Below are 16115 nucleotides of genomic sequence, written 5' to 3'. Positions count from 1 at the left end.
ACCTATAGAAATCAGCTTAGTTTATGGCAAAACTCATTCACTCCCTAAGTGGATTCCATTCTGTGCACTGAATGAGACAGGGATTCTACTGAAAAAAAAAAGGTACCAGTGTTTGATCTTATAATTAAGAACCACATTCTTATGTCTATTCATGAAAGAAGACAAATTAAAGATGGATAGGCAACCCTTTTAATTAATTTTCTGTATGTCAAACTAAATGTTTGACTTTGAAAACTAAATGTATTCTTAATAAAGGTGTTTAATCTTTTAAATGTAAACTAAAAAGGGAGAAAATAGGATATTTCATCATTTGAAATCATAACATTTTCCTCCTTTGTATTATAAAGGTGCAACTGTTACCTATTAAATGGTTGCAAAATTCTTTGCACTTTCAGAGCTTTATTCCTCTAATCTCAACAGACAAATACATTTAAAAACCACAATGTCTATTTGAAGAAGACTCCTACCACGAAGAATCTTATCCAAACAGGAAAAACTCATCAAAGTTTGATGTAGGTGAAAAGATTGCCTTTGACTATTACAATTTGTCTCATCTCCCAGAAGTTGGGTAATCCTAACTACAGGCAGGGTGTCTTCTTCCCCCTCTTGGTTTATGAAAAGACTCAGGAATAAACAAAGGATATCTTCCTAAGGGTTATATGGATTTAGCATGAGATATTGGAAGACACCACAGATCAGATTTAGCTCTTTTATATTCCCATGCAGCAATAGCTCCTCTGCTGCATGAGAATGCATCCAGAGAAGGTGAATTATATCTCAGTATGTTTTATTCTGTGTTCCCAGCAACCACTAGCACACATCATAATGGCAGCAGAGGGGATTAAGCACTGAAGGCGACTTCTAGGAGGAGTACAGCAATCCAGTTGGGAATTTCTGAGTGACTGCCCAACAAATGCTTTGAGACAGTTCATGTCAGGCAGGTAGAAGAAGGCACCAATTGATAAATCTCTTGCAATAATTCTCCAATGTAGATGATGAAAAGGGCACCTTGGTGTGGAGTTCCAGCAGATGTTTGTGTTCAGGAGATGGATGTTGGAGCTAAGGAGGCTAGGAAGCCAGGAAGGAGGTGAGATGTCTTGCTGAAACCATAGCCTTAAGTCCATTAGAAAATGTGAGTAGAACTGGGCAGCTCAGTACCATAATACAGCAAGTGAATGCCGTTTGAACCTGCCTATAACAAATGCTAAAGACAGAGTGGCATCTAAACAGTCTGGGTTTAGGCATCTTGCTCAGGTTATTGGGGAGGTATCTTCTGTTTGGATCATAGCCCTGAACCCCTGCACTGAAAGAAACAACCCCAGTTCCTCTGTGACAGCATGTAGTAAATAGGTATTTATTCAATATCTCAATGGACACACTAGCTTCCTTAAATTATGGAAGAGGGTGGTTCAACTCTCTGGTGGTTCTACTGTACCTGAAAGATCTCATGTCTTATCTCCCTCCTACAAAAGACTGTTTAGAGCAAGCTGCTCCTAGCTTTTCCTGCTTAAGTTCCTTGGCTTTTTCCATGGAAGAATTAAATAATCATCAGGCCAGAGACAGAGAACATACAGAAGTAAATATAATTTTATATCCTACTGGTTAAACAGTCCTGCAAGTGGACAGACTGGGTCCAGTTTCTGCTTCAGTGAATACTTAATAATAATAATAATAATAATATGAAATAGTGTTGAAAGAGCACAAGAAACCATTTAGTTCATCCTGTGGTCCTGAGGAACTTCCTGCAGCCCTTCAGTGATTGAAGCTGCCATAGTTTACACAATATATCACAGTGCATCACAATCTTTTTGGGCACTCCATTGAAGACCATTATTCCTAGTTTTATACATCATGGGCAGAAGGAACAGATTACTCCTACTTTCTTTCACTTACCAGACTAGCATCTGGACCACTCTTGGCCTTATTCCTTTTAGGTTAAACAATCCTAATTATTTCAGTCTTTTCTCCTTTGACCTCAAACAATTCTCACTGTCCCAGTCTACATCCTCTCACTGGACCACACTTCCTCAGAGTGCAGTACAGAACTAAGGCAGGACATTTCAGCTGAGTCCTACATGTGCACATCAGAGCTGAAGGCTTATGAGATGTTTCTGACAGGCTGTGCTCCCACTAGCACAGCCTAGTAAGATGGTGCTCCCCTTCTTGGCAACAGGACTACATTCTAGGCTAACATTGAATTTGTGGTCCTCTAGAGACCCTGTCTCTCCTCCTGAAGGACAGCCTGTGGTCTCCCATGTAGAACTGGTGGCAATTTATTTATCATTCCCTGAGAGAGCACTTCATGTTCACTCTGATGCTGTTCAAACCAGGTCCCTGGTTTGACAAGCTTTTCTTGAATGACAGCAGTTTCCTCCAGCTCACCACAGCTGGTTTATGCTATCGGCAGATTTTATAAAACACTTCCTCTAGACAGTTATCCGGGTTAAAATTATGAAGTACAACATATTTAATGAAAATATGAAGCAGTAGCAGGCCACAGCACAAGCTTGTGGCAACCTGCTCAATAGTCTTCGGTTCAACAGGAAATCAGTGAGAATTGTTCATTGAGTAAAATTATCTACACCAGTTCTGCATCCCTGCTGTAATGCCTTCCTTTGGAACATGCTTCTTTGCTTCATTTATGATAAAAGACTGTGAGATAATGTCAAAATCCTTACAAATGACAAGGTATGACAACTACTTCCTCTGTATCCACAAGGCTTGTTACAGAATAAAGCTAAATTAGTTTGACGTGATCTGTTCTTGACAGATCTGTGCTGGCTCCTAATAATCTCTTCTATTTGATTAGTTCCACCATTTTTTTTCTCCAGGAAAGAAGTTAAACTGAGTAGTCTGCAATTTCTTATCTTCTGCTTGTTTTCAGCCTTCTGACACCTTATCCAGCCCTCATGAGTCTTCAAAGCATTCAAAGCTTATGGTTCAGAGATTGCTTCCCTCACCTTTGTAAATAAACTAGGATGACTTGAAAGAACCATCTTACATCAGTGCATTCTGATTTGTTCTGCCCTTTTCCTAGATCCTGATCTTCTTCTTTTGTGGCTCCTGTTACCTCTTTTAGCCATCAACTTGCAGCTGATCATGTAATTGAAGATATGCAAAATGGGCATAAAATGCTTTGGCCTTATTGACAATGGTTGATGTAAAGCTTCAAGCATAGCTCTCCCCTCCTCCATGACACCCACAAACAGAGTCAGGATGATATTATTTCACTATCTTGCTTGGGATTAATTATTATTTTGTCTGTGTATTGAGCTGATTGTGGCTTATAAAAGGATCATCTAGGTATGCCAGTAAACAGTCTGTGAATGCTATGGGGACTTTGCAGTTGTAAGTATAATTGTCTGAGGGCTTTAGGAACCTCTACACTTAGAAAGGAAGGAAGCTCCTTCATAGCTTTACAGGCTATGACGGACACCTCTAAGAACATACCTTGGTTTGGAACAATCCCTTATTTCTCAGTTCAGAGAAATGTAAAATACTGTGAGATATTTCAGACTCCTCTTGATAGTCACACTCTGGTTAAAAAGTAATTAAATTCTACAAGATAAGGCATTGTCTCATGGAATCTCTTCCTGATTTGTGGAATCATGCCACTCAAAACAAGAAAACAATGAATATAGGTAAGAACTGACTGAACTTTAAAAGAAAATTTGCTAAGAGTTCCTGTAAAAGAAGTTTCTTTAAAAGAAGTTTTCCTAAGAGACCCTGAGGCATTGGGGTAAATTTTCACTAATTTGTCTTCATTTATTTTTGGTTGGTTTGTTGGTTGGTTAGGGCTTTTTTGTTGTTGTTTTTGTTGGGGTTTTTTTGTTTGTTTGTTTGGTGGGTTTCTTTCATCTACAAAATCTTGTACACTGGCATCATAATGGAGGGTTCTTTTAGCTGCATATCCACTTTTACAATATAAGAGTGAGCTTCAAGTATTGTTTCACATATTAACTTTACTAACTATCCTCTGGAAGTTATCCAACTTCTGTTTACTTCATGGAGATTTCAGCTGGCTTCAGTTCTTCAGTTATTTTTGGGGGGAGATCTTTTCTTCCTTGCTCCATTTGTCCTTTCCTTAGGGTTTTATCTCTTCTAGCTGGTATTATGAGTGGAATTTAGGACACAAGGGAAAGGCCATTTGCCAGTGCTGTGCTTTAGGCAGGACTGGTTGAACCCCTATCATGATTTTGACTGCAATTCTAACAGTCAACATTAAACATCAATTTTCTGTTTTCAGTCCTCAGAACTCTATGTAGGACTTGAAATTCTCTTGAGTTTTCCATGGGAAACATAAATAGCAGGAAGGGTTAAACCCACAGGGTTTCATCTTTGATCAGGTAAAATCTCCATTATGATAGAATCATCTCAGCCTGTGAAATCCAGGTTGTTGCAAGCTGCCAATCTGACTCCTCCAACATAACAAGCTAAGAATTAAAATGTTAACACTAGGAGAAGTTCACAGTTCTAAGAAACACTGTGAAGTGTTCTTGCTGGGGGTAAACCTTTTGTCCAGCTTACTGGACCAAAGTTCTGAAAGCCCCTTTGCCTCAGTCCCCTATCATTCCAGTACTGTCTCCCAGCTTCACCACTTCTCTCAGGCACAGCTAAGCATGTGATGCCCTCATTGCATTTGCTCAGTTGGTGATTTCCAAAAGTGGATTTCACTCTTATGTGAAATCAAATGGCTGCAATTTTACTGTCAGCAAACATGCAACTGACACCTGTTTCTTTATTTCTACCCTTCCAAATCTAAATTACTTTTTGTTAAATTATTTATAAATCCACCCTGAATGCTTTACACCTAAAGCTGTGGGCAGACAGAAGGTAGAATCACACAAGGAGAACAATGGTCAGCTTAAAACCATTGTGGCTTACATCCTGCTGGTTTCACTCTGAATTAATATAAATGATTGGTCTCTTCTGCGAAAGAGCATAGTACCATGGTTCCCAACCTGCACACCCTGGAGTACTTAACATTGAAGATTTATAAGGTCATTGGATGCTGTTAATAAAATAAATGGATTAGACTTTACTCAATAATCTGATCAAATGAATGCTAATTGATAAGTCTTAACATTTATAAGAATAATCAGAACTGTAAATTATTCTGTATATTACCCATTATTAGAAATCATCCCAATTCATAAAAAACCCTGAAGTTCCTGAGAGCACAGTAGCACTTCTTGGCAATTATGGGAAGGGTAGAATAAAAGTAGCTTCAGAATGGGGTTCAGATCCAAGCATACTCCCCTGCACTCCTGAATTTAGGGGTACTCAGACCAGGTAAGTGAGATTCTTTTGGAGCCTTTTAGCTTTACTAATTACCAGCTCTTACAGAAAGGTGTATCCTCCAGAGAGAATGTCTAAATATTGTGAGATGTCCCAGCTTTCTATAAATAGAGATATACTGTGATTATGGCTGGAATTAATTCAAGAAACTTCTGATGCAAGATGAGTAATTAGGGGACTGACATTTATTGGTCATAATTTAAGAGACTGTAAGTACATCCTGGCTTCCTTTCAAGACATAAATGCCAACCATCGCTGGCTGGCAGGTTCAGGACATCCTGTCTTGGACCAGAAAGACAGCTGTAACACAGCCTGCCATCCAACAGTGTCATTAGAAGCCAAGGGACAAGCCTGGAAGGATCATGGACCATCAGGAAAGCAGGAATGCTGGCACTAGTTTGTACTTGCATGCACTGCTCCTGTCTCAGCCAAACCCTTCCCAGCTGCTGCTGTGGCTGGGCAACCTTTTACCTAAGTCAACAGCAAGGTGAAAAGTGAAGCTGCAATACTTTGCTGTCTCTGTCTAGGGATGCTCATTTGTGTCAGCTGCAACTCTGCCCAAGTGGAGAACTGGGGCAGATACAAAAGCAACTGAAGCACAAAGAAGGAACCCAGTGGTCCTTAGGACACCTGTGCCAGGAAAGGTGAAAGGAGCCAGACTCTGGCAGTAGTGGCTGATGCTGCCAGCAGGAATACTGCCTGGTCAAGGGAGCAGAGGGAAGGCAAGGAGCAGAGCAGATGGGGAGAGGAGGCAGAATGAGGAACAGGCAGAGGCAGCAGGAGCAGTGTAACTCCAAAAGCACAAACTCCTTTTGCCATATTAAAAGGAAATCACTATTTTTATTACATTATTCCTTCATCCAACACATATGTTGTAGGCTGGATCACTGTGGTGGTCAGGGAGGAACTACCACTCTGGCAGGGAGAAAACCAAGTTGTAGCCCTACTCTCAGGCTCTGGTCCATTGTAATAAAGCCTGGGTCTGAGGAGAAAATCAATGGTTTGTGTTAAAGGAACTCAAGGGGCTAATAAACATCCTACTACTGCAGGAGTGGCTGAGGATGGATAAAGCAGGGCTTTGCCTGTCTAAAGCATCTCTCACTTGAGGGCTTCTGAAACCCTTTTTTTTTTTTTTTTTTTCACTCTAATTATTTAGTTTTTAAATTAAAGAAGTATCTTGCAGAGATAGCCATAACAGTCAGAGAATGTATGTTTAGATCACGTCAGAAAGCAGGTTAATAACACTGCCAGAAAGAGAAACCAGCTCTCCCTAAACCAATTCCTCTGTACTGGCCTGTGGTGCTCACAACCATGAAAAGCCATAGAGTTTTACACACACACACTCAGCAGGTGATAGGAAGAGCCCTAAGGAAATATAAACACCTTCTACACATGAGGCCATCAGAGCTCTGAGGTTACATGTCACCTCCTGGTGTGCTCAGGAGGATCTTGGAATTATAGAGTAAATGAATGTGGATGGATTCCTGACTTTGATTTTGGACTTCAGTTGTTGAAAGATGTTTCATCTGGGTACCTGCTCTGGTACTCCCACAAGAAGATATTCTACCAGCAAGCATTGGTACCTTCCACCATGCCTTTCTGGATGACCAAACTCCTCTTAGCAGCCCAACATTCCTCTGTGTAGAGCTACTGGACTACAGTTGTTTCTTTGCAACACTGAACACTGGGATTTCAAAATTTAGATGCAGACAGGTAAGAACTGCTGCCAAATCTGCCCCTGAGACCTGTCAGATTCACAGCAAACAGGGGAAACACACAATGACTTCCAAAGAGCAACAAAACAGAGACCTGCCATCAAAAGGTTTCTCATCCTCAGGTGTCTTTAGAGCACTGTCATCAGAGCTATTGTTCATTCTCTAATCTAAAAAAAAGCCCTCCCTGTCTGAGGAGGAAGCCCAAAGCAACAAAGGAATCACAAGTGATTTACGTTCAGGAGGAGGGCAGTGGGAGGGTTGCACAGAAGGAAGGATGCATGGGCCAGCAGTGCATGCACTAAGCAAATGGCAGTCAGCAATGCACCACCAGCCTCACACAGCCACGCAGAGACCTCAGCTTATAGAGCATGGTGATAATAACACCAAGGTTGTGGGCTTCATCCCATATGGATCATTCCCTTAAAAGCTGGACATGGTGATCTTTGTGGGTCCCTTCCAACTCAGAATATTCTCTGATTCTGCTCCTTTTGCTTCAAATTATCTCAGCCAAATGCAGAAGCAACCTTCAGGCTATAGCTGCTGTTTTACCTGTTAATACACCAATCCCTCAGCAGATACCTGTCTGCTGGCAAAGATTAGGCAGAACCCACTTCTGCCCCATGTCCTCTGCCATGGGCAGCACATGGAGCACATGTCACTATGAGGACCACATACCTCACTGCACAAGCACAGCAAATCCAAGCAGGAATACATATCCTTCATTTGCATCATGCAAGACTATCGGCCTGCCTTACATTTTGCAAGGGCCAATGGGCCTTGTTCACCTTCCCACCAGCACAAGAAGGCATTGCAATTTGGCATCTGCCAGCAGTGAGAAATCCCTGCTCTCTGGAAAATGGGGAGAGGGAAATATAATATCTGTGCAGGATGATCCTGGGATAGCATCACAGAATCCAAATCAGATAATATCCTGAATTCAAAGAAATCCACAAACATCATCAAGTCCAGCACTTAAGTGAATGGCCCACTCAGAGACTGATCTTGCAACCTCGGTGTTAATAGGACTATGTTCTAACCAACTGAGCTAATCTCAGGTTCCAGCACAGCTGGCCTGAAATGAGAGTGGATTTGAGGTGAAAACACTTTGTACTTTCTCCTTCTGGTCAGTCAAAGCCACATGACCAAAGGAGGGGTCCCTCATCCCCAAGCCATGTCCAGCCTCTCAGCATGGCATGGACAGAGCCTGGAACTACAGCTCATCTCCTTCTCCTGAGGCAGGAGCAGCTCTGAGATCATTCAGGCAGCCTTAGTATTAGGGAAAAGTCCTCTGATGATACATGTTGGTTCCTTGGGTTGCATACATGTCCCCAGCCTGGCATGGCCACACAGAAGATTCAGTGTAGCCCCCTAGACAGGGATGCTTTTGCATACCAGTGGCTACTGCCTGACTGGTTTTTGCTAGGACTCGATTCAGGAGCAAGTGGGCAAAGACAATTTGGATCTACAGACTGGTTTCTCTTCCACTCAGCACTACCACTGTCCTTCTCCCACTGGAACCTCTGCCTGCAATTAGTTTCCTAGGAGGGGGCTTGTCTGTGCCATTAAGAACAGCTACATTACATGATCTAGGAGAAATCAATGTCCCTAATAGTCAGGAAAGGCAGTGGAGGAGAGGGTGATGGGAGGGCTGTTACTCTGGAGACACCCTTCCCAGTAGAAATCCCAAGGGTATTGCCCCAGAAAGAGGAACAGTGACGACCTGGAGTAATTAAACTTCCACGGAACAATTGTTTACTGGAAGAAGCACAGAAGCTGTTCAGTGTCTCTCAGAAAGGCAGAGGCAATGGCTAAACTCTCCCTAGGTGCAGATGAAGTGTCTCTGCCCTGAAGTCACCACTCTGTGGTGATTTGTACCATGCTGAAAAGTGGTGGGAGGAGAGATGTGGATAGACACCTTTCCTTTAAAATCCCCTTTTTCTTCTGTCCACAGTCGTGGTTAAAGGTAAGACCACACCTTGCAAGTTTCAAACATCTGGATCTTGCAGTATAATTATGCTAAATGGAGCCTGAGATATTTTAATATCCTGAGGCAAGAAACCTGAAATCTGCAGGCATCTTCCTCTCTCTCTTTTTCTCCATTTCTCCTTCTTGTACACCTCTGCAGTTCCTGGAATGACAAGCCACCTCAGCGGCTGGCTGTAATTGCTGGAATTGTTCCCTAATACTTTTGCTTTTTTCCCCCTTAAATTGCATTAAACTGCGTCTTTAGAGGTACAGCCCTGTTTATTCATACTGCTCGTGTGGAAGGGAAGAAATGCAGACTGCCTCTTTTCCCCTCTCGCTCCTTTGATTTGATGGGTGTGGCAGGTTTAAACCTTTGCAGCCGCTGATTCTCCCGCGCTGGGGTGAGGAGAGGATGGAACGGGAGGGAAGCCATCGTCTATGAATGGTGATGAATGAGACTCATCTCACCCACAAGTGGGAAACCTGCTTGCGGGTTATTGTTTAATCACTCATGCAATCCAATACTGAGCACATACCCCCATAATATCCATCTGTTCTAGTATGCAGTGCATGCAACACTTGCATTTCCAGCCACCTATCTCCCTACCCAGCCCTGCATGTTACTGACTGCATCTCTCGCTAGCGGGAAAGGTTGAGTTCAGGTTTTCAGATATAGCTCGACCCAGCCTTTAAGTTATGCTACCTCTCAGCTGAGTATTTTGTGGGCTCAGATTCAGAGCTGCAGTCAACTGTAGGCAGAAATGACAACACTTAGCTATCTACATCTCTCATGGGCGGGCACAGTCAGTCAAATACTTCACTCTTCACACTGGCATTTCACCCACAAAAAAAGAATAATCTGCAAGGTATGAGCGTGTGAACATATTTGTCTCTGAGGGGTGGGAGGACAGACACACAGGGGCACACCTAGACGCAAATGTGAAGAGATTTCTTCCACGCCCAAGCCTGTAATTAGAACATTTTGCTCTTTAGCTGCCAGAAAGGCGGGACACCTGGGACTTCCCCTGAAAAATAATTTGAGAGCTGTCTTTATTTTGGAAAGGAAACTCCTGCCAGTGCTGAAGAACCCACTCCACCTTTTTCTCTCAGTGAAAAGTCTGGGTGGGGACAGAGGACGAGCACATGCTGCAAACCGAGATCTTTTTCTTCTCCCGGCTTTCTGGGCTGTACCACCAGCCTTCCCGAGCGAGCTGCGGCGTTGCCAGCCTGGCAGCTGCGGTGTGCGTTCAGCTGGAGGAGCAGCTCCGAGCCCGGCGCTCCCGCGAACGCGCTCCGGCAGCACAATCGGGGCTCAGGGCAGCGGGCGGCGCGCGTGCCCGCGGGGAGCGGGGCCGCGCTGCCCATGCACGCGCACGGGGGCGTGCGCCATGCGGCGGGCTCGCGCGGGAGCGCGGACAGGGGCGCGTGCGAGCGGGTACCTGCGTGCCACGCGCTCTGCGAGCCACGGAACACAAAAAGGCAGGAGTCAGCCCGGAGAGGTGTAAAGAGCAGGCACTTCAGAGTGTCATTCCTAATGCCCAACCGCGGTGGTGTGGGCACAATGATCCTATTCTCCTGGAGCGCTCCTCTGCCACCCAGAGCTCTCACTTTATTTTAAAATTTGCCGTGCACCTCCGCCCACCGCTCTGTCACTTTGCCTCCCTGTCTGCCTTCCTTCTCCTCCTCTGCTCTTTTCATCCCGATTTGCCATCAGAACGTGCTCTGCTGGCTGACTGCAACCCCCCATCCCCAGCCTTCGCCCCCCTCCTTCCAGATTTTAGTGAGCATATCATTAATTGGGAAAAAAAAAAATTTGAAAAATCTGCCTGAGGAAAAGCATAGGATGACGCAGGATCTCTTTCTATCCCAATCATTTGCCCCTCCCCATTATTCTACAAATTTCTCCTTCGTTTGCTAACGCACACATCTCCATTCAGAAACACACTTTAACCTGAATCTTCCGTTAACACCGTGCTGTTCACAGGAACTGTAGTTACTCACATCAGCGTGTGAACAGAACACTGCAGTGCTACGCTGTAAAAGACACTGAATTTACGCATATATAAAGAAAGTAGTCAGTTTGGTGCTGTGTCTGACTTTTGTGCTCAGAGCAAGGACCAAAGCTCCTTGCCACTACCTACAAATCCGTAATTTTTGGAAGTTTCTTAAAGCCTTGCAAAGATATCTAGTGTCAGTTCCTGCCTCAAAGTTCCAACTGCATAAATCCAGCATCCTCTCGAGGAAGTCCAAGAGGTTCAGCCAAAAAGGCTCGCTTAATCAGGAGCAGGTTTGGACTTTCAGACAAAATAAAAGGGGGAAGGGTGTGGGGGAGATGATCTAAGTAGGCTTTTTTCCTAATTTCATTATCATTTTGGACACAAAAATTTTGACACTGAAAACTAGCCTCCACCCAAACCTTCTCATCATTTCAATTCCCTTATAGCAAAAGCCAGGGCGATCCCAGGAAAGAAATGACGTGGTTTCCAACAGGTTCACACCACGAGCTTCTCTTATCCCACCCGAGTTCAGAGCTAACAGAGGCGTGGTCCTCTGTCTCTTTACCAGCTGGTGCACAGTTGTCTAACTGGTTGTACTATGAAGGGTATTGCAAAGAGGGTGACTCTCCCCCTCATTAGGCTAATGCTTTTGTTATTATTTAATTGGATTTTTCACTATAGCATAGGTGAAAAAAAAAATTCCTTCAGGTTAATTCTTGCTCAGAATTTTGTAACACAAAAAAATGAATACACCTGTCCTCCACACCACCGCACAGCACAGGCACATAAAGCATCTCCCATTCATGAGAAACAGGAGCAATTGAGAGCGTTCTGACCAGGGATCAAGGCTCACTGGGCATCCGTTCTTTTTTGGCATAAGATGAAGAATTGCTTCCTTTATCTCCAAGGTAGAGCCAGATCTCATCACGTTTCCTGCCAGCCGCAACACTCCCCTCCACCTCCCTCCCCCCGCCCCATCCACACCCTCAGAACCACAGACAGAAAATCCTAGGCAATACAAATGCCCCTATCAAAAAAAAAAAAAAAAAAAAAAAAAAAAAAAAAATTAAGAAAATAGAGGGGGGATTCTGGTAGCTCCCCCAAATGTGGATGTAGGCCACCCCCCTTCCCCACATCACCAGCCCCGGAAAGGCAAAACAGTCACGTTGCAGGGTGTGAAAAGAACCTTCAGTCGCAAGATGCTAAAGAATTGCAAAATAGACGTCTGCTGAGAGCAGCTGAAATTTCCTCCCCCCCTTACCCTAGCCCCTACCCCAGCCCCTTACACACTCAGGCAGACACGCACCCCCGGACATCCAGCAGCCTGGGAAATTTCTCAACAGAAAGAAATATAAAAATCTTAAGCTCTACCTGTTTTGTTCTTCTCATACAGCACAGCATGATCGTATTGTCCCCTTCCTTCCTTCTTCTTCCTTCCTTCTCCTCTCTCCTTTTCCTCTTCTCTCTCTTATCTCTCCCCCCCACCCTCTCCACTCCCTCCCTCCCTCCCTCTCTCTCTCCCTCTCTCTCTCGCTCACACACACATACACACACGAGCACACGCGCACACACCAGGGCAGTTAGCAGCAACTGGAAGGTCCACAGCTATTGCTCATCACACATGCACACGCTGCCTCTCCCTGCCTCCCTCCCTACCCTTCCCAGAATTGTTCGCCAGCTCTCCCCGACTCGTCACCTCCCCACCCCACCCCACCCCACCCCCACCCCGGCAGCCACCCCCCCCCCCAAGTCCCTCGCCAGCCTCATGAATAATTAAAATCTTCAATCTGGACCCAATTACCCAACGACTTTCCCACTGTACAGAGGCGACAGGGGAGAGGGGACACTGCGGGCTGCGGAGGGGTGGGGTGGTCTGGGGTGTGTCTGGGAGGCACCGGGCGAGGGGGGCACCGGGCGGCTGGAGAGCCCCCAGCGCTACTCCCACCGGAGCAGCCGAAGCCCCCTGGTCAGTCATAAATCCCAGGAGTGGGATTTATGCCTGAAGAAAGCATAAATCTTTGCTTGGGTGGGGTGGGCACGGTGGGGAGAAGAGGGAATGGAGGTACTGCCACGGCAGGCAGTATATGCCATGCACAGGTGATGTACCGTAGGTGGGAGCTGCGAGCTAAACGGGAACTGGTGGATATGTTAAAATGGCTGTTAAAGATCCCTCTCCCCAGCAAACATATATGCACGTGCTGCCTTCTCCGTATGCACAGTCATAAACCCTGAATAGTGATGTCCTGCAGCACTGATCGGGACAACTTTTCCCTTGTTCCCTCAGTCCATCCCACAGACCTTCCACAGGCACGTAAAATGACACTCCTGCAATACTTCTATTTTTTTTCTCACCCCAAACAGAGTAGCTTCCAAACCCACAGAAATCATCCCTTTTCCTTCCTTATAGATCTCAATTAATTTCCGTGTCGAAGTAATTTCTACGCCTATTGATCTCTGCCTGCAAATTGCTGTGAACTATAGCGAGGCAGATGTGTGTGTTCACACACGGAGGCACCTCCCATGCACGTGTGGGAGCAGAGCACAGGGGTCTGCCTGCACAGGAGATCATGGCCATGGCTGGAGCCCCACTGAACATTAATGCACACACGCACTCGCTCGCCAGCTCACCTCTGCAAAGCTACAGCTCGTTTTCTCAGAATATACAAGAGCTGCATAGCTGTATCTGTCATTGAGAGAAAACATCCCAGACAACAGTAAAACCAAAGTATGACAATGTTGAGCATGTTAATTTTCTTTTTTTTTTTTTTTTAATTGCTGGATTTTTTGGATTTCATCTACCAAAATTCAATTTTTGCTTATTTCACTTACTGAGTCTGGCAGGCACAGTCAGATTCTGTTCTCTATTTAGCACTAATGTCACTACATCAGCTTCTCTGCCACACCATGGAGTTACTTCTAATTTATTTTCAATATAAAACTGCCTGCAAAAGAGAAAAAAAAAATGTCTTAGGTTATTACTAAGATCTTTGCTCTTTAATTACATCTATATACATTATTAACACAAATATTCACACATGTGTGCATGCTTATACAAATAAATGCATACATATATAGATATAGTTTCTGGAATACCCCTCAGTACAGACTCCTACATAATCATATCCTGTTGCTATGATATCATTGCAGTTCCCAGTACACCATTTATTTTAAGAAAAGCAAACAGCGTTTCAAAGAAAATCTAGCTAGCTATCTACATCTCTATGCAATTTAAGAAAGTGTCTTTTGGGGTCAAGAAGGTATCAGCATTAGTCCTGGGTTACAGACCAAAAAGAAAGTAATGATATGGTAATGACATTCACAGAAGATACTAAACTAGAAAGAGTTGCAAGTACCAGCTAACTCAGATGTAGACCAAAGGATTAAGTAATGAAAATTAGATTCAGCTTCAGAAATGCATGCAGAAAAAAAGAAAGCAAACTGTGCAATCATAAAAGAGGAGAGGTAAGAAGTGGAGTAGTAGAGAGCAGTGGACATCACATTTGCAGAAGAGATCTCTGTGAAGTACGTCACTGCTGGCGACACTGTGCCAAGGCACTGAGGAGCAGTGCAATGGCATTTTCAGGAATTTAGGAGCCTCTGCCCTGGCCTGCAGTTGCTGGGGGCTCATCTCCATGATGAAGAGAGGGGGTCATAAGCTTGTGGGAACTTACCAACCCACATGGCTGTTCCCCATGGCCTTGGGAGATGGGAGTCCCCATGTCTCAGAGCTTCAACTGAGTCTGCCTTTGGTGACAATGAAGACAAATGGGAAATTCGAGGGTGTGACTCAGATCATCCTAAAAGCAGGAGCGTAAACTAGGTCAGACAAATCACACTTCAGAAGTGTTTTAGAAGCTTATTTTCTTCCCACTGACAAGGCCTTTTTAGGGAACCTCCCTGTGCTAGGGAGCCCTGACGAGGAAAGCCTTCCCAGCCCCCACCCTTCTCAGACACCCACCTGGAGGGGGAGCAGGCTGGCAGCAGAGCTGTTCTGGTGCAGTCAGGGAGGGTCAGGCCATTTTCCTGTGCTCACCCAGGACAGCTGCTCACCCCATCAGTCACAGCCAAAGGCAGAGCTAGCTCTCCTCATGACCAGCCCAAGCACTGTATGCTCCAGTTTATCACAAGTATCTTTTGGCACATAGACAAAACGTCCTTAATGTGTTCCTCAAACATACAGACTTAGTGGTTAGTAGCCAGTCTACTCTAGGCTCACGTCTGTGTTTCCTCTGAATTAATTTTGTTACAGAGAAGAGCCATATGTTAAAACCTGAATTTTCAGGGCACATCAATTCCTAACACCACTGTCTTTCAAATCAGGACCCTATAAGTATATTTAAAAGTTGGACCTGGAATTCTTCAGGAAATTATATAATTCTGACAATCATATCCCATCATCCCTTGCCTTGCCATTTTTTGTTGTTTTCACTTCAAACTTTAAAGTAAATTATCTCATATCACAACAGGAAGAAAGGACAAGTCCACAGCAATGAAATGCCTGAAGAGAATGAGAGGAAAATAAAGGCACAAACTTGAGCCAGGGAGTTAATGAAAATCAGAAGCAAAAAATTAAGGGAAGAAGAACAGGTGAATCTCTATCTCTTTAAGTGCCCAAGTGAAGATGGGATGTTTTCATCCAAATGACACCTTTGTCTCTCCAGGGCACTGCCAGCTCTGGCCCATTGAGCACTCGTTCTGAGTCGCAAGATGACACTGCACCACGCAGTGTAGATGTGCCCTGAAAGGCCCCTTTGACCTTGGTTTTTGAATCTACACAACTAAAAAGAAGAGCAGTTCCAAAGAATAACATGAATGGGGAACCAGGGAAGTGAACTAGAAGAAGGGGGTGAACAATGACCATAGATTTTAAAAGCTTCACCTGTGGGACTTGAGTGAATGATAGCTAAGGAAGTAGAGAAGTGTGATATTTCCAAAAGCTGTAAGCCTCTAGAAGGGAATAATTGGGAGTGACATATAGTCCACTATTTGGTATATGCTACATGTTGATTCACCATGAAGGGGGATATGGTTCATTTAAAGTAATTATTATGATGACTCCTTTAACTCAAAGTCATATCTTTAATTTAAAAGGGTAACGATCATTTCAAATTAACAAGACATATTAGTAATTATTACAAAA

The 16115-nt window shown here is 44.2% G+C and overlaps 1 protein-coding gene across 1 annotated transcript in view; it reads right to left on the bottom strand.

Moving 5' to 3' along the window:
• The window catches only part of GAP43 (growth associated protein 43), a 52673-nt gene extending 40013 nt beyond the window's left edge, over window positions 1-12660 (bottom strand). The window contains exon 1 of the mRNA XM_079320789.1: window positions 12347-12660. Coding sequence (XP_079176915.1) covers window positions 12347-12376 — 30 coding nt within the window. The 5' untranslated portion in view covers window positions 12377-12660. The remainder of the gene's footprint in view (window positions 1-12346) is intronic.
• Between the last annotated feature and the right edge of the window lie 3455 nt (window positions 12661-16115).

The sequence above is a fragment of the Erithacus rubecula genome (assembly GCF_903797595.1).
Source record: "Erithacus rubecula genome assembly, chromosome: 1".
NCBI classification, from domain to species: domain Eukaryota; kingdom Metazoa; phylum Chordata; class Aves; order Passeriformes; family Muscicapidae; genus Erithacus; species Erithacus rubecula.
The sequence above is the reverse complement of the archived record's forward strand: the minus strand, read 5'-3'. Positions and strand labels throughout refer to the sequence as shown.